This window comes from Colletotrichum higginsianum, chromosome 10 (assembly GCF_001672515.1).
Source record: "Colletotrichum higginsianum IMI 349063 chromosome 10, whole genome shotgun sequence".
In the NCBI taxonomy this organism is placed as follows: Eukaryota; Fungi; Ascomycota; class Sordariomycetes; order Glomerellales; family Glomerellaceae; genus Colletotrichum; species Colletotrichum higginsianum.
This window is the reverse complement of record NC_030962.1, coordinates 2,174,435-2,194,980: the sequence shown is the minus strand read 5'-3', so window position 1 is coordinate 2,194,980 and position 20,546 is coordinate 2,174,435. Positions and strand designations below refer to the sequence as shown.

Below are 20,546 nucleotides of genomic sequence, written 5' to 3'. Positions count from 1 at the left end.
TAATGTCTTTTTCAAAGCGGCGGTACGCATTTGGTTTGAAGAGTCAGGATACTATTTAATCCACCTAGCCAGATGAGTGATGGCGGCTTGGACAATGCCAAAGCCGAAAGTACGGACTATGCCTTTGTAGATTTTGTAGGTTGTCATCATGATTAACACCGAGAAAATGTGGTGTGCAAGATGTAAAAGAAAGGACTCCAAGTCCGTTGATAGAGTGGTATTCTGTAACATGTGTTTTCTCCTCAAGAGGGCGCAGCATCGAACCCCGCGACTTCGTCGAATTCTTCGACGCCAACGCCGCTTGTGCACCGCTGCCAATCGTCATCTTGCCCATCCTCGCTAGGTGATGCTCATAAAGGGCACCTTCCCACGTAAACGCCTTACAATGCAAACATGGGAGAGTCCCTCAGCCTTTTCCCGGCCGTTGCCCCCTTCTGTCGTTCCGTCGCCATGGACCCGATCCATCCCGCACGCATCCTGACATAGAAAAGTATGAGAGACACAGAAAAGAAACATAGAGAAAGGAGAAACGGTGACAAAAAGGGAAGAGTTGGGGGGTATTAGAATATCTTGCTCGCCAACGCCGACAAATCATCAGACTGCGCCAGCTGGTCAAAGGCCTTCACCAGCCCCATCGCCGCGCCTGCCGCAGCGCCACCGACAACAACCATCTCCAAGCCACCGACGACAGCCTGCCTCACGCATCGCACGCCCGACCAGCCCGAGACGATGCACGTCTTGACATAGCCAAAGGCGAAAAGCGCGACAGCCATGACGGCGACAGAAATGTAGAGGGCGAGGTAAACGTCCTCGGCGGGGACGAAGAAATAGGGGAAGAGCGGCACGAGGCCGCCGAGAAGGTAGCCCGCGGCGATGGTCAGGGCGGAGACCAAGGCGCGGTTCGAGGCGGGCTCCTGCTCGCAGTGATGGAAGTGCATGAGGAAGTCGATGAGGCGTGGCGACGTTGAGAGATGGTCCGTCACCTCCTCGAGGGTGTGCTTGGGCAGGCCGTAGGGCTCGAGGACCTCGACGACCTGGGCGCGGGCGAGAGCCGGGTCGTCGCGCGTCAGGCGGGTGCACTCGTTACGGGTTTCCTTGTACGAGGCGCTGCGATGGCGTTAGAAAGGATGTCAAATGTCGTTGCAGAGAAGAGCATATCACACTTACGCCTCGCTCTTGGCTCCTAGGTAGCCACCAAGGCCCATGGATATAGCACCGGCAATCAACTCGGCCATGCCACCAAAGATGACGACCTTGGTCTGGCCCAGAGCCGACAAGCCGGCGGTGAGGGCGAAGGGCACCGTCAAGCCATCCGACAGTCCGATGGTGGCATCGGAGATAACGCGGGCGTCGAAGCGGAAACGACGGGACTCGCTCTCGGAAGATACGGTCGAGGTTGATGAGGTTTCCGAGGCGGTCGTCGCCATGGTGGCCATCGACGAGGTCCGGGCTCCGGGCCCAAGGAGCGGTTGCCTCTCGAGGTCACCGCCGTCGACAACGGTTTCATCCGACATTGTGCTCTCGGCGCGCTCATTAGTGGCGATGGCGGCCTTGGACCGGACGGGGGGCGGGGTGCGGCCGAAGAGGAGGTTTTTCAACGTGACGAGACCCATGTTTTCTTCCTTTCCTAAGGGTGATGTGATGTGTAATCTCCTTTCCCGCTGGTGTTGGTATCGTACGTCCTGACGTGCAGGTGATCTAGCGAGAAGGTCCTGAGATCGGAGAGTCTGATATCTCTCTTCCCTGCCCAGGTAAGAAGTCCGTTCGTGAGAATAAGGGGGGCCGGGGGGGTCGCTTTTTCTTCTCCCAGGGAGGCAACACGGATGGAAGACAGAGAGATGAAAAGTCCGGGGTAATGAGACAGTTATTTGTTTGTTTGTTTTGGTACGGCTTCCGTGGTGACTGGGGTGCCGCGAGAAGAGAGTGGTAGGTGTGGGAGGGATGGGATGCGTGTGTGCGATATGGGTAATGAGGTGAGATCAATACATGCCAGTGTAAGAGCAAGCGTCCGTCACTTTAAATTCCACAAAGCGTCTTCGTCCTTCCCCTCCCGAGCTATGAACAAGAACGATCCTAGCAGGCCAAAGCAAGCCGTGCAAATATGGGAAAACCCCGAAACTTACAAAGCCCCAGAAAGCGGCGGTCCAGAAGGGCCAAGCTCCTCCTCTCGTTCGCTCATGACCGCAGCTCTCCATCGCGAAGGGGCCCAGTTCGGATTACCCCCCTGTCTGCCACCGTCTGCAGCTCTGCGAGTCTGCAGGTCGACATGGGTCCCGGACCACCCTGCAGCCCAGTGTTACGCCTCGGACGAGTAATCAGCATTAACAGGGCTGTCATTGGTCACACACATTGTTAAGCAGCTTCTCCAACGTCGGCTATTGGTTCGGGAGGGCCCCGCAGACTCACCGGCCTCTTGGGCGTCAGGGGTACTCGAACCACCCAGCTGAGAGTTCGGGAGCAAAGGAAACAGAGAGAGAAGAAGCGAAAGCAAAGCACAACAACTTGCCTCTTTGGGCCCTGCCACAGCCTCGATACCTGCCCGTGATTGGTTCCGCAGCTACCCGCCGACCATCCGGTGGGATGGCGGTTCGGCTTCCGGCTCGTTTATCTACCGTCGCCAACTCGGCGACGAACAAAATTTGTTGACTGACGGACGTGGGGAAGCAAAGATGGTGGTGTTCTTGGAAGGGGCGGGGAGAGAAATTCTTTATTTTGTCTTTTTTATTTCATATACTTGTCAGCAATTCCAGTAGTAATCACCTTTCCAAGACAACATCACTGGTCAGTCATTCTCGGTTCTCGGCGCAACGCAATAGAAATTATCTGCAGCTCTGACTGGTCCGTTTGGGCGTCTCCCCGACCCAGATTCCAAGAGTAATCGATTCGACCGTTTTTACCTTATCGCAGCAGGTCGGCACGCAGGGAAGCAGGGAAGCGGGCATGCCAAAGTTGGGCCAGAATGATGATTTTTGGTTCACCAGGCAAGCAGGCATGCCGCTGAATAACGCAACGCAGCAACCCTTCAAGGCCGCAAGCCGTGTCTTCCGATGCTTGTCTCCGATGCAGAGAAAATAGTCTGTATCCCCCGAATCCTGCCGTCTCAGGTCCAGGAATGAAGTTGCCCGAGATCCTGTCTTGCATGCTGCAACGCCGTTCCTCACACAGCTCTGTAATTCGATCTCGCCTATTTGCTGCTATCTCTCCCCGATGCCAGCGGTGGGTGTGGCTGGAACCTCTCGGTCACATTCAATTAGACGGATGCCTGCTTTGGGGAAACCTCGGAAACGTGATGGGGGAATGAGAAAAAGGGGGTTGAGTTGGCATCTGCTTCCGCTTTGGAGGCCCGGGCGAACGCTTCCAAACATCGTCTGTCCTCTTTTCTTCTTCTTTTCTGTTTTGCTTTAGGAGGAGCGGTTTCCATTCTTGCACGCTCCTCAAACTAGAAGATACAACTCGGGCTCACGGGGATTTCTGGAGTAAGGAACCAGCTCTTAACAAAGCCAAGGATTCTGAGCGATGGGTAGTTCCTTGCCTTCGTGCTCTGCACTCATTGACAGCGTCGAGTGGGGAAAAAAAGGTCAGCCTCAATCTCAGACCTAGCAGTTCCGGGGCCGGTGGGGCAGATCAGCTCAAAGAAACATCGGATCCGAACGGCACGGAAATGTGCGGGGCCATTCTGCGGTCAGCTGAACCAACCCTTCAGTTCGCCACGTTGAGTTGACCCTAGCTTCCCAGACTTCTTCCTCCCTCTTCCGCTGGCTCACAACGAACTGTTGCCATTGCCACCCGGTCGCGGACACCCATAAATAGGTGCGCGTGCATGCATTCCGCTCTTCACCAGCCATATCTTTCAGCCACTACTCATTCATCGTCCACGTTCGCCCTCTCATTTACTCCTTTCGATACTCACCATCATCATATCGTCAACATGGGTCTACCTATCAAGCTCGGTGTTCCCCATGTCCCCAAAGAGGACTCTACTCAAGGACAACCCACTCAAACAAACGACCGCCAGAACCAACAACAAACGGAGCCAGCCACCGGTGCCGGTGCGAACACGGGAGCCGGCACAACCCGCTCCAAGACGGAAGCCGAGATTCAGGCTGACCGGCTCTACGAGGAAGCAATAGAAGAGGAGTATGCCAAGAGAGACGGTGGCTCCTGAGTACTATTCGATGTCAACCAAGAGAGGCGTTTGTGTATAAGAGCGTCTCTGCCACTTTCCCACTTCCCAGTATCTACAACAAAAATTGGTTAAAAATTTGAGAACCCCTTCCCCCCTCCTGCGTATAACAAGAACTCTTACAGAGGGCTAGTGGGGGCTAAGAGTAGGATCAAACATAGGAGGATCAGAAACAGGGATACAAATGTCAGTAAAAATTATCTTCGTGAACAGCGGCAGTGAGATGGAATGGGGAGAAGCGTAGAGACGCCGTATAATGATATTTATCTATGCTAATTACTGGTTCTTCTTGCTTCTATTGGCGATGATCATGTAAACCTACTTCAATTCCGTGGCCTAGTCGTCGCACTAAGCGATCTGGAACGGATGCGCCTCTGTGTTGAACACCCACTTGTTGTCTGCCACTTCTACTTGGACCTTGGCATCCGTAGCCTGGATCAAATAGCTGTACTTGAGCACCTCGGCGAACCAGAAGCTCTCCTGGAAATCGTCGGCCGTTCCGCCCTTGGGGTTGTCAACATCCGTGATGGACGAGAATCCGCTGCCAACACTACAGGTCTTGTTGATGGCAAGGAAGGCATCCCAAGCCCAGTCTTGGTACTTGGTATCGCCCGTCGCGCGGTAGGCATAGTAGTAGCTCTCAATGACCTCGGGACGAAGGACATAAGCGGATCCGCCTTCCCTGATCCAGAAACCGGCCCGTTGGTAGAACTCGGTCTGATTGGCGGGTGGGTCGGGGTTCAGCGTCTTGTTGACTGGCGGCCGATCATCCTGCCAGCGGAATATTTCTGGTCCGATTCCAGTCGCCGTCTGCTTGTACGTCTCGCGGCAGGCCTCCGTCAGCTTGATACCAAAATCTACATACTTTTGCTCCTTGAGGAGAAGACCTCCCAGAATGAAGTTGCCGCCATCAAAACACGCAACTTGCCCTTTGGTCAGCGCTTGAAAGAACATGACGAGTGCCAATAAGAAGACTCACGATGGGTGCTGATGAATCGCAGATTCGCGTTGTTGTAGGCGGCGAGGAAGGTCAGGTCGGGCCGTGTCGTCGGGCTCGAAGCAAGAAATTTGATCGACGAGTCTGCGGCTGCAATCCATCTGTCTCTGTAGAGAGAAAACCGATTCTGGTCATACAGCCACATCTTGATGAGGTATTCGTAGAAGCTGTCCGTTCCTCCGTTCCAGCCTCCCGAACGGTCTGCAAAGGTGCCGTTGGAAATGAAGACATCTGTGCCCAGCAGACCGGGGAACACCTCTTCATTGGGCTTCAGTAAAAAGGCCTCGCCCTTTTGCGACAACTCGCCGTATTGCTTATCCCCGGTCAGGTCGCTAAGCCGAGTCCACTCCAGTACCAAAGTCCCGATGGTGGCGATGCCATTGGTCTCGGAACCGTTCCTACGTGGCTTCGGGTCGTAAACGAGAATGTTGTCCGGTACTCCAGTGGGCGTGTCAAAAGCGACTTTAAGATTGTCCGCGAGCCGCTTTGCCTGAGTGAGCAGCGCATCCACGCCTGTTTGGTTCGCCGCGACGTCTTTGAGTGGTCCTTTGAGCAGGTCATGCCCTGGTCGGCATCGTCAGCGTTTCGCAGGATCCCCATTAGCCGGGGAAATGTCTCACCCGATAACAGGCCGCCTAGGTATCGAATGGTTGTTTCAAACACCGAGACCTCGGTACTTGTCACGTCGAAATTGATCGTGGGCACGAACTCCAAAATCTGGCCGACAATTTCCTTGTTTTCCATGATGATGGCAGTACTCAGGGCATCCACTGCACTGGCACCCCAGCCGTTTCTAGAGCAGCATGTCAACGAAGCCCAGCTTCGTTTTCGAGCAAGACTGCCCACCTACCGGTCGTTCTGGGACGTGTTGGATACGGGTTTTAGTGTATCGTTTGGTAACGCGAACTTGCGGTATCCGTCCCACGAGCGCTGGAAAGCCTCCTTCACGGCGTTGGCTCTCTCGGGTCGGTTTACGTACTGTGGGGTGGCCGCCGGCAGCGGAATCTGAGGTGAAGCCGATGCCAGAGTGGCAAGCCCGGCGAGGGTTAATACACGCCCTGGAATATGCATTGTGAAGTGGGCGGAGGGCCTAGGCCTAAGAGGAGAGGATGTTCGAGAGAGGGCGACAGACCCGTGGTAGGCAGATGGGGTAAACGAGAGACTGCTGTTGGAGATGCAAATCGAATATATATCTATATGTGTGTGTGTGCGCGCATTTACCGTACAGCATTGCCAAGAACGGCCAAAGTTTTCTCAACTGAAGACAGCCAGTCAGTGTTGGGATCATGGAAGAAGCATAGCCATCAGACGAATAAACTCTGTTTCCCCCGGGCTTTGCGTGCGTTAGGCCCTGCCTGCCCTTGTCTCATGGTTGGATCTTCCACTGAGCCCCAGCTCTTCTCCTGCCTCTTTAGTTTTGCTCTTCTGCTCGGGTGCGTATGACCTTTTTAGACGTCAAACGGACTTTTCGAGTCATCACATTTTCGAGGCACTGACGTAGCATCAATTACTCCCTGCTGTAACACCTTGATAATATACCATGAGAGTCAAAGTTCAAGAGTTTCCAGACCACTTCGGTCCAGCCAAACCAGACGAACTGTCCAAACGATACCCCAAGACAGTCGCGCCCAGGCGTGACTGTCACCCGATAGGGCTGCAATGTAAAGAAGAAGAGAGCGGCTGATTAGATATCACGCGGGCCGACTCCGCTAGTTTGCCGCCGGAAAGACTGGAATCAACACGCGCCGAGCAGATCTTGCCAAGTTTGTCGCTTGTTTCGCAATGGGAAAGTCATCAGGCGTCGTCAGGCACGGTCGTCTCTGGTGAATCAAGCACCTGCAGAGAAGCTGTTGGGGAAGGGCCCCTTGCTGCTGTGACCGAAGGCTAATGCCGGAACGCTGCATAGGGGGGACAGCATGGAAACAAATGCAGGCCGAGTTCATTTGCCCGAGTCCCCGAACGCTGTCGGCCAACCTCGCCTTCCGCAATGCGTAGGTGAGCCAAAAAAGCATACCCTGAGCGGAGTGTGATTGCGGAGTATGAAGTTAGACAGCGGCCATCCATTCTTAGCACGGCCGGGTCAAAGGGCTGCATCATGAACCGATAGCCCTCATATCCAGCGTGACTTGGCTGTCAGCCCTTTCTAGCCCGCAGTTGCTGGCCGTTGGGTGTCAGAGGCCTTGCGTGTTCGGCTTGGATGACCTGCTTTGCGACTTCATGAAGGAGGAAGGGTTAGCGCTTCAATAGTCCCCCGCAGGCCGTCGAACCGTTGCACCTCAAGACTGAGTGCAAAGTGAGGAATGGCGCGGCTACGCCAAGACACATGTGCTGCCGCCGTCTTGGCCAGCATCAACCACACACATGTGGACCACATGGTATGGTCAGAAGGGTGGTATCAGAGGGACAAGATTGTTTGCATAACAATCATCGTCTCCAACTCTTGATTTAGCCTCCTTCAGCAGTATCCGCGTCCCCGCGTCCCCGCGTCCCGCAAACACCAGACAGCCCCCCCCCCCCCCCCCCCCCCCCCCCCCAAAAAAAAAAAAAGAGGGCTCCAACAATTTGATTAACGTTGAAGGATAGAGGAAGATGATGTCAGGTTATAACTCGCAGCGAAGACGACATGTCCCAACTTTTGAGTTCATATCCTCGTGACCGGGTGATTCGTCTCGTAATGACACTTCCCCAGGCTTGTTGACTCAATAATGATCGGTTTCAAGATTCTCTTTCTCACTTCCCCCCCTTTGTTTTTTCTCCCGAGCAGTTGGAAAGTTTAACTTGTCCTTCGACTCGGTTGCTCACCTGGTGCTGTGTTTATGCATCACTTCATACACTGGGCCGAGTCATGGCCTCCTTCCTATCTTCGGCTTCTGAAGCAAGTGAGCTTCGCAACACTCGATATGCGGTAGGGAGCCGACTCGAGATGCGGGCCGACTTCGCAAAACTTGATTAAGCTTCGGCCCATATCTCTCCAAGACTAAAATTTGTGGTTTCCCAAGCAGTGCACTACACCAAGGGGGATGATGAATCAGCCCTGTTTTCGCAATTTGGCGAGTGCGGCAGCAACTCCGCCAGGAAGCGATTCGCCCTCGGGGCCTCCGTTGTCAACATTCCCCGCCTGCTCCTGCGTGCGTGCATTTGTTTGCCCATCAGAAGCCCGCATCGATTCTTCGATGGCGGCGGCAATCATTGCTTCTTCATCATCTTCGTCCAGGTCCGGGTTTCCCCTTTCCAGCTGCGCCGGCCGCTGTACCGGCCGCTGTACCTGCTTACTTCCCGGCTTTACAGTGGCGGGGGAGGCTCGTTGTGTTCCTCCCATGGACCCCATTTCTCGCAGCGGGACCCTGCTGAGAGGCACAGCCTGGTCCAACCTCGACACCTGAGCTGGCCTTCCGTCCTCGGTGCTCTCTGTTCGCTCCAAATGCCGTTTGGCAGAGGTTTTGGCCCGGAAGGGCTCCTCGACAGCTTTGGCCCATTTGTTGACCTTGACAGCTCCCCATCCGGCAATGATTCCAATCTGTTCGGGATCCGCGTTAATGGCGTTTTTCAGGCTGCCAAAGTTGCTGACCAGGGCGACGGCGTCTGACTTGTTCACGCTCCTCGGGACAGTAACGAACTCGACAAGCTTCTCAGCGTATGTCGAAGCTTGTTGGCCGCGGATGGCGTTGAAATTGGCATGCTCGTACGACTTGTATAGTTCGAGGTAGCGCGCGGCCTCGGCAGCCGACCAACAAAGAATGATAGTGACATTGTTGACTAATGACGTCTTGGAAAGCTCGCGCAAGACCTCCTCGTGGTTGGGGATGTCAACCATGGTTAGCATGATGCGCAGGTTGTATTTTCCCTGCAGGTTCCGTATTCTCGTGTAGATGTATTCGGGGTGGAGGCGGTGGTACTTAAGACTGCGCAACAACAACTATCAATACGTTGCCGACGACGAGAGCAGGCCGGGCAGCGGGAATAGTCGAACTGACCTCAAAAATAACGCGCACGTTGTCAGACCGAGACCGTAGTCAGCCGCAATATCGCTGTACTCCCATGGCATTGACTTCAAAGAAGCAAGCACCGGGTTGCCCCTCTGGCGAGGAGACACGAGAATGGCTGAACCGGATCCTCGCTGAGGAAGAGGCTGCGGCGTCGGCTGAACAACCTTGCCGCTAGAAGAAGAATTGGCTGGCGGTGCTCTGTCTAGACGTTGTGGTGTCGGCTGTTGGACCTTTTGGGGAGTCGGTTGCTGGACACGAGGACGAGGCGGCTGGACGGGGGGGTATGAAGGGGCCTGGGTCGATGATGCGAGGGCTGCGAGGAAGGCTTCGTCGGCACCAAAGTCGTCCTCCATGTTTGTGGGAAGCAGGACCGAAGCCTTCTGCTGAGGGTGTTGTCAGACAACTTGAGGGACGATTTCCTTGTTTGCTGCTTTGTCGACGTATGAGGGTAGGAAAGCCTTCCGACAAATGACCATGACGATGTTGGACGGAGCAAAAAGTGCATGCAGCGCGTCGTGGAGAGTGCACAAGATCGACTTGATCGGGCGTAGGGGCCCGATGAACCATAGCGGCCGGCGCCCCCACCCCCGAAAGCCCCTACTTCCAGCGTCCTGCTACAGGGGTCCCAACTTCCGGGTCGCCATCGCAAAGGGCGGGCGGGGATGGATGGACGGATGTCACCCAACCGTGGGGCTCCATAAGCGAAATTTCCTCAGCATCAGCACGGAATGCTACGAATAGTGCCGTATTCAATTTCTTCGAACGGGCTCGGACATTGACATTGCTGTCCCTTCATGATCTACCTAGTCTTACAAGTAAAAAAAAAAAAAAAACCCATCCAAACCCCTTCGACTCATCCTCCTCCCAAAGTCGCCGTACTGTGGGTATCAAAGTAGGTGATGCCATCAGTCTAAATCCTCCGTTTCCAGCTCTGCCTCGTCGTATCGACTCCCGCGGGATGCCGCATCGCTGGTCATTCTTTCGTGCATACTGTAAAGTGCTCGCAGCCAAGTGTCGAACATGGCCTCCATGTTCTTGGTATCTTCGTTTTGCTGGCTCATCTCCATGACCTGGTCCCGCAGTCTTTCGTAGGCTTCGATCATAACCCAGATCTGTAATGATGAAATGTCCGTCCCCATATGTTGCGACCGGTCCAACATGGTAGTTGATAGCTCGCGCGTCAGAAGGTCTGTGGCAATTTGCAAGCTTAGGTTGTGGTTCGATGGTGCTAAGGATGAAGAGTTGCGCTGTAGGCGGGCGCGGTTCCGTGGCGGCGGCGGCGGCGGTGGCGGCGACGACGACTCTGACGACGGCGTTGAAGGAGACTCTGACGAGAAGGACATGGGCTTGAAGTATATCGCTTCTTCGTCAAAAGCAACCAGAGTGCCGTCGTCGGATCTCGGGGAGTGCGCCGCGACGTTGCGCAGGGGTGCCGGCTTGTAGACGTCAGGCAGTAGCTTGGCGGGGAGTGTCTCTCTGGCTATATGTTGTGATGGTGCAAGAGAGGACCGCCTACGTGAGACTTGCCGCGAGGGCAGAGGATCGGATCGGGCGCCGGTGCAAACTGAGCTCGCGTCTTGTGTTTCGAGGAGAGCGCGGTACTGGTCGGCGATGAGGTCGACGCTCGACACCTTGTCAGCAGTGGCGGAATCCCTGCCGCATGCAGGGCTCTCCAGCTGGCCGATGGCGTAGATGGGAGTCTTTGCGCGGCGTCTCATGCTTGATCTCGTGCTTATTGACGAGGTCGGCGAGCTGAGCGAGCTGTCGAGGGATGGCCTAGGTGTTGTATTGCTGACGGCGAGGTGAGAGAACTCTGGTATCAAGGCTGGGGCAGACATGTCGAAGGAAACGCCTCTAGATGCTTTGTCGGGCGTCTTGGGCGTGCTCGGTGTGTCATGCACTGCGTTGCTCTCCCCCAGATACTGATGCCATTTGGCATCGCTGAGGTCTGGCGACAGACGTAATGAAGGTTGACCGACGGTTCCGGCTTGGTGGGCAGCCACTGCCACCCCGGTATTGAGTTTGTTTGACACTGACGGATCGATAGGTGCGGGACGTCGGATGGACAGGAACCTCTGTTTGGGAAACGTTTTCTGCAACTTGCGCCGTAAGCGTTGCGGAGGCTCTAGGGGCTTGTCTGGATTCGGAGCCGGTGATGGCAGCGAGGGTCCTCGCGAACGATCCATGTAGGACATGGTGTAACGAAGTTGTATTTGTGGGGGACGGACACGATGTCAAGAAGGCAGTGTATTGGGAGGCGTTCTACAGAGGTGCAAGAGGTCTGACGAGGAGTTATGGCCAAATATCATATATGCGTCAGTTGGGCCTTGTCGCTACAACTCATGACTCTGATGGGCAAGCAAATGACGTCCAAGGACGTAGAGTTAGGAGTTTGAAAACGGCTTGTTCCATGCACAGGTGCGCCTGTGGGTGTGAGGGATAGCTGAGGGGGAGAGGGTGATATACCAGAGGAATACCAACGGCAGCACGTTGGGTATGGCAAAAGAGAGTCAAGGAGCGGGAACCCACCCAGCCCATCCACGCGTACGGATGACAGGATATGCATGTACAATGATGGAGGCGTGGAGAAGCCCTCAGCACAGAAGCCAAAACAGGATTCGTCCGACTGGCTGCGCCCATTGGAAGACAGCAGAGTAGGAGGGAGGGGACAAACCGGGATGCGGTATGTTGGGTAGGGTAAGATGCCTCGCTTTTTTGCGGCGTAGTAGTGGTGTAAGTCATGGTTGAGGCAGGGCAAGCTAAGCTCAGAACAATGGACAACGCACAACGAGCACCCCCCCTTGTACCCACGTCATCGTCGCCCACTTGGTAAAAAGTGACGCGGGGCGGTGGTCGAGGCTCAGATACTGGCAGGGATGATGCAGTGTGGCACCCACACAGTTGCACTGGGTGCATTGCGGCGGTGGTGCGGGTATCCAGATCGCGGGGGTCTGTATTGGAGTCTTCATGCTCGTTCGCAGATCGAACGCGTTGGAGGGGGGAGAAGGACGGGCTGGCGCGTGGCTGCATTGGACCGACGGGGGTCGGATCAGGTTGAAGTCGGGACCAGATAAGCGTTGGTGTTGAAGCGGTGGTCTCCATCGGTCCAAGGCCCAAGACCGCCGCCAATACATGACAGGTCCTTGCATGTCAAGGCAAGACGTGAAGTTGGTTCGCTGCAGGAGTGTCGGTGGGCGAGTACCCAACGACATGGACAACGCAAAGACAAAATAAGAAGACGCGAAATTGAGTCTGTCGGCACGTGGTCTGGGGAAGGAGAGAGAGAACAGAGAGAAACGGGGGCACGAACGAAATCCGACTGATCAGGCATGATTGTCAGTCGACGAGGGCGATTATGCTGATAGTCCAGCGATCCAGCGTAGGTTCCCCTGATGATCTATCTTTGGTAGGTAGTGTAGGTGTGTATTCGCGCCTCTCTATTCGGAATGCCTTAGCTGAACGGCATTTGGATTCTCTTCTTTCACCAAAATGGACAATAATTGGCTGATGTCACGTGGAAAGAAAGGGAACCGAGGAAAGATCCTTCCCTCCCCAACCCTGCTTTTCCGCCACTGTCCACTTCCGTGGCCCGTCTTCCGTCCCCTCCCCCCTTCCCCCTTCCCCCTTCCCCCTTCCCAACCCATCTGCATTTCTTGCATCCTAGATAGGCTTCAGGTTTTTGGGTAGCACTTCGGCTGCGAGTTCCTTGCCAATGAGCGTCGATATCGTGGAAATCCGGGACAAGCTGACAAGCTTGGCGACTTGGGCGCCCCTCCCCCAGTTTGTCTCTTTCTCTGAAGCCAGCATGTCTTCGGTATGGCATTGGCCTGCTACTAGGCAAGTGCTCACTCGGAAACCCATCTCTACTCGGCTTGTTCGCGATATAGAGTACCCCCAACCTCCGCACTGCACTTGTTGTCGATCCGGCCCCGTTGCGGGACGCTGAGAAGCTCTGGTCCGCCCCGGCTGTCCGCTCTTGCACCAACTCGGCCGAAATCGACGCAATGTTGGAGGATTGCTTGGCATCGTAAGATACCGGCTCACGCAGTCGGACGGTCCTATGCTGGGGTGGTAGATGTCGACACGGCGGCCGGTCCCGGGAAAGTCGTGCGCCCCCTATCTTACCCGATGCCTTCGTCTGCCGTGTCCGTCATTGGGCCGCGCCTCCCGACATCAGATGATTATCTTTCATCATTAAGCCAGGGTCGAATGAGCCTGGATCCTTCGGGGATTTCGTCGAGTGCTGAAACCGCATCTCCGAACGACTTTCATGTACATAAGAGCTCCATAGAGAGCCACTGAGCCCAAAGACAGACAGCCCCCATGGACGCATCAGTCACTGCTATTTCCGAAACTCTTACGAACCATGTCCTCAAAGCTGTTTTTCGACCCCATGACTCTGTTCAGAGTCGCCCCCCTCGTGACGGCCTCCTTCTCGGTCTGCTTCTCTTGGGACCAGCAATTCTTCCTCCAGAACTTCCTACACCCAACGACGAGATCCAAAATCGACGGCATCTTACCTGCCTACTTCGATACTTTCTTTCGCGCAGGCTTGCCGAGAGTTCTGGTGCTTTTCACCACGTCTACCGCCCTTGGCATCGCCAACGCTGTGACGGGGAAGCCTAACACGTCGCGTTTCTACGTTGCTGGTGCGGTTCTCTCTGCCGCCCACTACCTCTTTGTCCCGTGGGTCATGTATCCTATCAGGGCCATCGTCCATAATGAGAGCCACGGCCGGAGCTCCGAGGACCTGGAGAAGTGGCTCGGGGTCCACACAACCCGTACTCTGCTCGTCGACGTGCCTGCATGGGCGTGCTTCTTCTTGGCGATCCTGGGGGCCGTCAGGGCCGTCTAGGTGCTGTATTCCTACAAGACATGCATCGGATTGGATGATTAGAAGGACATAGGGCTGGGTTGTAGGATGCTATGCTTTCGTCCAAGATGATTATTCGCCGACGCCGTCCATATCGCATCGTCATACACATGCACTGAATGTAGAAGCTCTTGGCAACGAAAAACCGCCCATTGCATATCGCGTCCAAAGTGAATTGCTATGTACACCAGTTGCTCTCGCAGCCAGATCTCGCAGGAGGCGATGCCAAGACCAGGCACACAACCCATCAACCCCGAATGCCGGGGAAGCGACGGCTCACCCCATCGGCTATGTTCAGTCACCGGCCCTAAGAAGTCTGGCGGGCGGAAGTGGAGGCCGAGCTGGACGTAACGAGGGAGGAATTTCTCCATCAATCAGAGGCCTCGAAAGCAATGGTCCGAAGCCGGCTCGGCCAGGCCAACCCCCGGCGCTGGCAAGCGGCCTCGAAGCCGGGTTGTCTCCTGGTGCAATGCCCCACCAAAAGGACCCCTCTCCGCTGCATGCCCCTCCCCCTCCCTCCCCTCCTCCTCCAATGTCTCCCCACCCCTCATCTTGCTGCCCCTCCGGTCCAACTCCAGACTCGGGGTAAAAGCAACAGATGGAAAAGTCGAGTGTCGCAGTCCGTGGCCGGCCAGGCCAGGCCGGGACGCCATTGGCAGAGGTGGGGGGGAGGAAAAGCATCAATAGACACTATAAAGGGTCTCGTGTTCCTCTCCGTCAGCACCCAAAAGCATTATCCCGCATCCCTCCCCTTCCCCCCCTCTCCCTCTCTCTCCCCGTGTCCGTCGTCACGATACCCTCATCTCTCAATTCCTGCTAGGTCCGGTTCCTCGGTTCTCTTGTTTCGTTGTTATCGATCTGTTTCCCCCAAATCCGCCGCCATGAGCCTCGACATCACCATCACGGGGTGGCAGACGCGCGATGTGCGCTTTCCCACCTCGCTGGACAAGACCGGCTCTGATGCCATGAATGCTGCTGGCGACTACTCTGCCGCCTACTGTATTCTCCAGACTGACTCCAAGTACTCTGGACACGGCATGGTAAGTCAACCCCCCTTTGCGCCTACCAGCATCGCATAGTCGCTCATATGCCCCGTTCCACAGACCTTTACCATCGGCCGCGGAAACGACATTGTTTGCAAAGCCATTGACTACCTCGTCGAGAGAGTCAAGGGTAAGAAACTGTCGGATCTCGTTTCCGACTGGGGAAAGACGTGGAGATACCTTGTCAACGACAGCCAGCTGAGGTGGATCGGCCCCGAGAAGGGTGTCATCCACCTGGCCCTCGGCTCCGTCGTCAACGCCATTTGGGACCTGTGGGCTAAGGTTCTCGGCAAGCCTGTCTGGCGCATCGTCGCCGACATGAGCCCCGAGGAGTTCGTCGCCTGCATCGACTTCCGCTACATCACCGACGCCATCACCCCCGAGGAGGCCATCCAGCTTCTGAAGGAGCAGGAGCCCACCAAGGCTCAGCGCATCAAGGATGCCGAAAACAGCCGTGCCGTCCCGGCCTACACCACCAGTGCCGGTTGGCTCGGTTACGGCGAGGACAAGATGAAGGGTCTGCTGCAGGAGACGCTCGGCAAGGGATACCGCCACTTCAAGCTCAAGGTTGGCAGCAGCGTTGAGCAGGACAAGAGGCGTCTTAGCATCGCCCGTGAGGTCATTGGCTACGACAGCGGCAACATCCTCATGGTCGACGCCAACCAGGTTTGGTCTGTGCCTGAAGCCATCGAGTACATGAAGGAGCTCAAGGAATTCAAGCCTTGGTTCATCGAGGAGCCCACCTCCCCCGATGACATCCTCGGCCACAAGGCCATCCGTGAGGCCCTGAAGCCTTACGGTATCGGCGTTGCCACCGGCGAGATGTGCCAGAACCGTGTCGTCTTCAAGCAGCTGCTCATGTCGGGCGCCATCGACATCTGCCAGATCGATGCCTGCCGCATGGGTGGTGTCAACGAGGTCCTGGCCGTCCTGCTGATGGCCAAGAAGTACAACGTACCCATCGTACCTCACTCCGGTGGTGTCGGTCTTCCCGAGTACACTCAGCACCTGAGCACAATCGACTATGTCGTCGTCAGCGGCAAGCTCTCCGTCCTCGAGTACGTCGACCACCTCCACGAGCACTTCCTCAACCCCTCCGTCATCAAGGACGGATACTACCAGACCCCCACGGAGCCTGGTTACAGTGTCGAGATGAAGGCCGACAGCATGGACCAGTACAGCTACCCCGGTAAGCCGGGTGTCAGCTGGTGGACCAGCGACGAGGCCAAGCCCATCATCGAGGGAGAGAAGATCTAAAGAGGGACGGCAACGAGGCGCGCGCGCACGCGCTCTCTCTTGTCGTGAACTCTCTTCAAGGGGTCGAGCAAAAAGTTTGGGTTTTGAGAAAATCTAGTTGCTCGTCCGCAGGGAAACGATGGCATCCTGTATGGCCGGCAAGTCGCCGGCTGTCCTTTGTAACGGACTTACGATATGGGAATGAAAGGGGTCTGGCCAGGGATAGAAGGCCAGTCCGCAGGGCAACGATGGCATCCTGTATAGCCAGAGATAACGGCTATCCTTATGCATGGGCAAGGCGGACTGCATTACTTGGAAGTAAATGAGATTAGAGGGGGGTCTGGCCAAAAGAGAGCCATTCCGCAGGGCAACGATGGCATCCTGTTACGGCGCAGTATAGTTCTGCGTTCCGTCCCTAGGCAACTAGCGTTTGATTTTCTTGGCTTTTTGCAACCAAAAAAAGGGGGGGTTTGGCTGCCGGAGCCATTCCGCAAGGCAACGATGGCATCTTGTATAGTATGAGCTTAGAGGCTCTCTATCCCGTCACGATAACGAAATAATGAGAGGGGACGTTGATGTCCGAACACGATGCTTCTTGGTGTAACGGTGATGATGCAAAGGACCTTGATACAGAATAGATACAGAGTGATGCTGCACCGCGCATTATGCAGCCACATCTCAGCCACGCCGAGGTCATAGCTCGCGCCACACATATGAGGGACCCAGAATTGAGCCGGCCAGTGACCAAAGATTGAAGGATGAGCTGAGGAGACGTTTCAGGACGCAGCAAAAGACCTTCCGTCCACAGCGCTGTCGCATCGTCACCCTGTTTTGAAGTCTGGGCTCGCCAGTGTCCTGCAGCTCCAAGGGAAAGAAAAACACAGAGCTTCCATAGCAGGCTGTTGGATGCCAGATATGCAACTTTAGCCTGTCCGTTTGGATCTCTCGCAGTACCTACCTGTCTGTACTAAACGGTGTCTCGTTGCTTGTTCCCACCTCCTAATCTCGTACCTGTACCTTCGGTTACGTTTGACATCGGGGCTCACTCACTTACTCATTCCATCACTCACTCACTCGCTCGCTCACTTGCTGCACTCACAAGCATCCACAATCTCTAACCAGCATCACTGGATCATCTGTCCACGATGCCGCCAAAGTCGAAAGCCAAAGTCGCCGCCGCTCCTGAGGGCTTTACGCCCGAGAGGTTCGAAAAAGAGCTCAAGAGCCTTGCCGCCAAAGCAAAGGGCGAGACCAAGGGCCGGTTCTTCCAGAAGCAGGCTTCGGCGTACCTCAAGTCGGCCACTCTTCTCACCCTCGCCGCCGTCTACAGCAACGTCTCGCAACTGGCTCTCTCGCCCGTCTACGGCTCCATCCCCTCGTCGATATATCATGCCAAGCTCGTCATGGTTGCCTGCTTCTTCGGCTGGGCCGGCAACATGTTTCTGAACCGCTCTCTGCGCTTCCACCCGGCCAAGCTGCTGCCTGTCCTCGCCCTCTGGGTTCCCGCCATCCAGTTTTACCTGTACCAGACGAGCGGTGCACTCACGGCATACTGGGGCCCTCTGGTCATGGAGGCCGCCACGCTGTTGCCCCTGATTGTGATCTCGGTGAGCTGCGTGGCGACTGAGCTCGAGAAGGCCGACCTTTCGAAGCTGCCCAAGTTCATTGCCGATGCAGGCCCTGGCCTGGGATCGTGGGGGCTTTTCAAGTTCGTCGAGAAGTGGTCGGGAGAGTACCTGCAGACGTATATCGGCAGGTCTTTCTTCCAGACCAGAATCGGTCTTGAGGCGCTTCTGGCTGCCGCGTACTCCGTATATGCGCCGTCCAAGCTGCTGCTTCTCGCCGTCCCGGCTGTCCTGCACACGGCCGTGTTGAACACGCATGTCCTGACACCCATGGCGTCCGCGTCGCTCAACAGCACCCTGCAGGCCAGCAACTGGACCCTGCTGGACCGTAAGGAGTCCCTCACCGGCTACGTCTCAGTTCTTGAGAGCGAAGAGCACGGCTACAGAGTCATGCGATGCGACCATTCTCTCCTCGGCGGCGAGTGGGTCAAGCACAAGGGACCCCGAGTTGCGGAGCCCATCTACGGCGTGTTCGTGATGCTGGAGGCCGTCCGGCTCGTCAAGACTGCGGAGGCGGTGCCCGACAGCGAAGCCAAGGCCCTCAACATGTAAGTTGAGTGTGATTATTGTACCTGTGCAAGTAAGGGGCTGACCAGCGAGTCCAGCGGTCTCGGCATCGGCACGACACCGGCTGCTCTTGTCGCTCACGGTGTCGACACGACTATTGTTGAGATCGATCCCGTCGTGCATGAGTTTGCCTCCAAGTATTTTCAGCTGCCGTTGAACCACACTTCCGCTATCGCCGACGCCGTGAGCTACACGCGTCAGCTCGTCGATAACCCTGACGCCAGATTCGATTATATCGTTCACGATGTCTTCACCGGAGGGGCCGAGCCTGTCCCGCTGTTCACCCTCGAGTTCCTCCAGGGCCTAAACTCGCTCCTCAAGCCCGACGGCGCTATCGCTATTGTAAGTTGTCACAGGTTCCCCCCCGTCTTCGAGGTTTTCGACTCACAACCCAGAACTACGCCGGCGACTTCCTTCACCCGGCGCCGAAGCTCATTGTCGACACCATCAAGCAAGTGTTTCCCTCGTGCCGCATTTTCCGCGAGTCGGAACACCCCACCAAGGAGAAGATCGCCGAGGACGGCCAGGACTTCACCAATATGGTCATTTTCTGCAAGAAGACGAGCGGCAAGCTCAAGTTCCGGGCCCCCGTCGAAGACGACTTCCTCGGCAGCCGCACGCGCCGCGCCTTCCTGATGCCCTACCACGAGGTCCTCGACAAGCACTTCCTCGAGGGCGACTTTGGCATCCTGACAAACAACAATACCGAGCAGCTGACTAAATGGCACGAGAAGAGCGCGCTGGGTCACTGGGAGGTCATGCGGATTGTCTTGCCTGACAAGATCTGGGAGATGTGGTAAGCTCGTATATATATGTGTGTGTGTTGGCGTGTGTTGGTGTGTGTACTAGGGAAGCGGCGCTATGCACATGGGTCGGATGGAAAAGCAATGTCATTAGGAGGAGATTGCGTCTGTACATATCCTAAGATCTGCAGTCATCACTGTGGTGTATCACATTGGACCAAGAGTGGCTACTCCGCTCGCAACTACTGCTCGGTTCTAATCAAGGAGAAGAAAGAGAAGAGAGGAGAAAAAAGAGCTCATGGGCTGCAGTCCCCGCGCTGAACCTGTGATTCTCCTCACCGGTCAAAGACGGGTTTCCTCCGTCACCTTTGCCAAGTTCCAATGTGTCACTCGCTCTTACTCGTCCTCATCGCGCTTCTTGACCGCACTTCTCGTCGCCGTTTCAACAGCCACCTCCCGCGCCGACTCATTCGAATGCTCCACAAACCTTTTCAAGTAACCGGGAACGTTGTCCACCCGGTTGTAGGGTCCGGAAACAGGCTGCCCAAGTGTTTGATACACCGGTACAACGCCCGTCCACACCCTCCCGACAACGTCGCCGTCCTCCTTATCGTGCCTCTCGTCGCCCGGCGGGCCCTCACGGATTTTGGCACTCCCCGTCGCGATCCTCACCTTCAACACGCTCGTCGACGACATCTCGGCCCGGTTGGGCGGCACGCGGGAGTTCTCCCAGCGACTGGGCACGACGCTGTCGGTGATGAGCTCCATGGCGTACAGCCGCTCGTCCGGGTCCTCGACGACGGAGGCGTGTCCGAAGAGTACAGCTGAACGGTAGTTGTAGCTGTGTGAATTGGGGGTCAGGGCGAGGACTAGGCCGTCGAGGTGTGATGCCGCAATGCATACGGGGAGGCCCGGGGTCTCGGACGAGGGCTGGCGCGAGGTGTTGACCATGCGGGACGAGACGTAGCCGTGCAGGTACAGGTCGAGAACGTCGCCCTCGTCGGCGGAGGGACGGGCGAAGGAGCCCATCTGCCCGAGCATGGGGAGAATGGTGGGGAACGATGAGCTGGGGGAGTTGAAGGAGACGTGGAGGATGGGGCTGGTGTTTATAATTGTGTGGATTGTGCGAAGGGCATAGGACGCTTTTTGGGGGCAGGCTATCAGTCCTGGAGAAATGTCACTCGAGATTCGAGGGAGGGGGTTAACTTACCACGGTTGTTATAGCGCTTGACGGTGCTATAGGGCTGTTTAGGATACTCGAGCTCAATATGAGGCATGGTGGCAATCTGATGA

General features: G+C 56.0%; 9 protein-coding genes across 9 annotated transcripts; 4 read left to right on the top strand and 5 right to left on the bottom strand.

The window, feature by feature from the left end:
* Positions 1-560: 560 nt before the first annotated feature.
* On the bottom strand, positions 561-1,613 carry CH63R_14140 (Integral membrane protein DUF125; the record flags this gene model as incomplete). Its single annotated transcript, XM_018309114.1, has 2 exons — positions 561-1,107; positions 1,168-1,613. The coding sequence occupies 2 exons, from the start codon at positions 1,611-1,613 to the stop codon at positions 561-563; spliced, it is 993 nt and encodes a 330-aa protein (XP_018151432.1).
* A 2,315-nt stretch (positions 1,614-3,928) lies between these two features.
* On the top strand, positions 3,929-4,165 carry CH63R_14139 (uncharacterized protein; the record flags this gene model as incomplete). The annotated part of the gene is made up of 1 exon (XM_018309113.1): positions 3,929-4,165. One exon carries the CDS (start codon positions 3,929-3,931, stop codon positions 4,163-4,165), a length of 237 nt encoding a protein of 78 aa, XP_018151431.1.
* A 366-nt stretch (positions 4,166-4,531) lies between these two features.
* Positions 4,532-6,251, bottom strand: CH63R_14138 (alpha-1,2-Mannosidase; the record flags this gene model as incomplete). The annotated part of the gene is made up of 4 exons (XM_018309112.1): positions 4,532-5,106; positions 5,163-5,744; positions 5,801-5,973; positions 6,031-6,251. 4 exons carry the CDS (start codon positions 6,249-6,251, stop codon positions 4,532-4,534), a joined length of 1,551 nt encoding a protein of 516 aa, XP_018151430.1.
* A 1,957-nt stretch (positions 6,252-8,208) lies between these two features.
* Positions 8,209-9,519, bottom strand: CH63R_14137 (DNA repair protein rad10; the record flags this gene model as incomplete). The annotated part of the gene is made up of 2 exons (XM_018309111.1): positions 8,209-9,082; positions 9,155-9,519. 2 exons carry the CDS (start codon positions 9,517-9,519, stop codon positions 8,209-8,211), a joined length of 1,239 nt encoding a protein of 412 aa, XP_018151429.1.
* Positions 9,520-10,071: 552 nt separating this feature from the next.
* Positions 10,072-11,361, bottom strand: CH63R_14136 (Mating-type switching protein swi10; the record flags this gene model as incomplete). Its single annotated transcript, XM_018309110.1, has 1 exon — positions 10,072-11,361. The coding sequence occupies one exon, from the start codon at positions 11,359-11,361 to the stop codon at positions 10,072-10,074; it is 1,290 nt and encodes a 429-aa protein (XP_018151428.1).
* Positions 11,362-13,532: 2,171 nt separating this feature from the next.
* Positions 13,533-14,021, top strand: CH63R_14135 (Integral membrane protein; the record flags this gene model as incomplete). Its single annotated transcript, XM_018309109.1, has 1 exon — positions 13,533-14,021. One exon carries the CDS (start codon positions 13,533-13,535, stop codon positions 14,019-14,021), a length of 489 nt encoding a protein of 162 aa, XP_018151427.1.
* An 899-nt stretch (positions 14,022-14,920) lies between these two features.
* On the top strand, positions 14,921-16,339 carry CH63R_14134 (Mandelate racemase/muconate lactonizing enzyme domain-containing protein; the record flags this gene model as incomplete). The annotated part of the gene is made up of 2 exons (XM_018309108.1): positions 14,921-15,079; positions 15,143-16,339. The coding sequence occupies 2 exons, from the start codon at positions 14,921-14,923 to the stop codon at positions 16,337-16,339; spliced, it is 1,356 nt and encodes a 451-aa protein (XP_018151426.1).
* A 1,124-nt stretch (positions 16,340-17,463) lies between these two features.
* CH63R_14133 (Spermine/spermidine synthase) lies at positions 17,464-19,310 on the top strand (the record flags this gene model as incomplete). The annotated part of the gene is made up of 3 exons (XM_018309107.1): positions 17,464-18,491; positions 18,540-18,852; positions 18,906-19,310. The coding sequence occupies 3 exons, from the start codon at positions 17,464-17,466 to the stop codon at positions 19,308-19,310; spliced, it is 1,746 nt and encodes a 581-aa protein (XP_018151425.1).
* A 339-nt stretch (positions 19,311-19,649) lies between these two features.
* On the bottom strand, positions 19,650-20,530 carry CH63R_14132 (Flavin-nucleotide-binding protein; the record flags this gene model as incomplete). The annotated part of the gene is made up of 2 exons (XM_018309106.1): positions 19,650-20,395; positions 20,464-20,530. The coding sequence occupies 2 exons, from the start codon at positions 20,528-20,530 to the stop codon at positions 19,650-19,652; spliced, it is 813 nt and encodes a 270-aa protein (XP_018151424.1).
* Between the last annotated feature and the right edge of the window lie 16 nt (positions 20,531-20,546).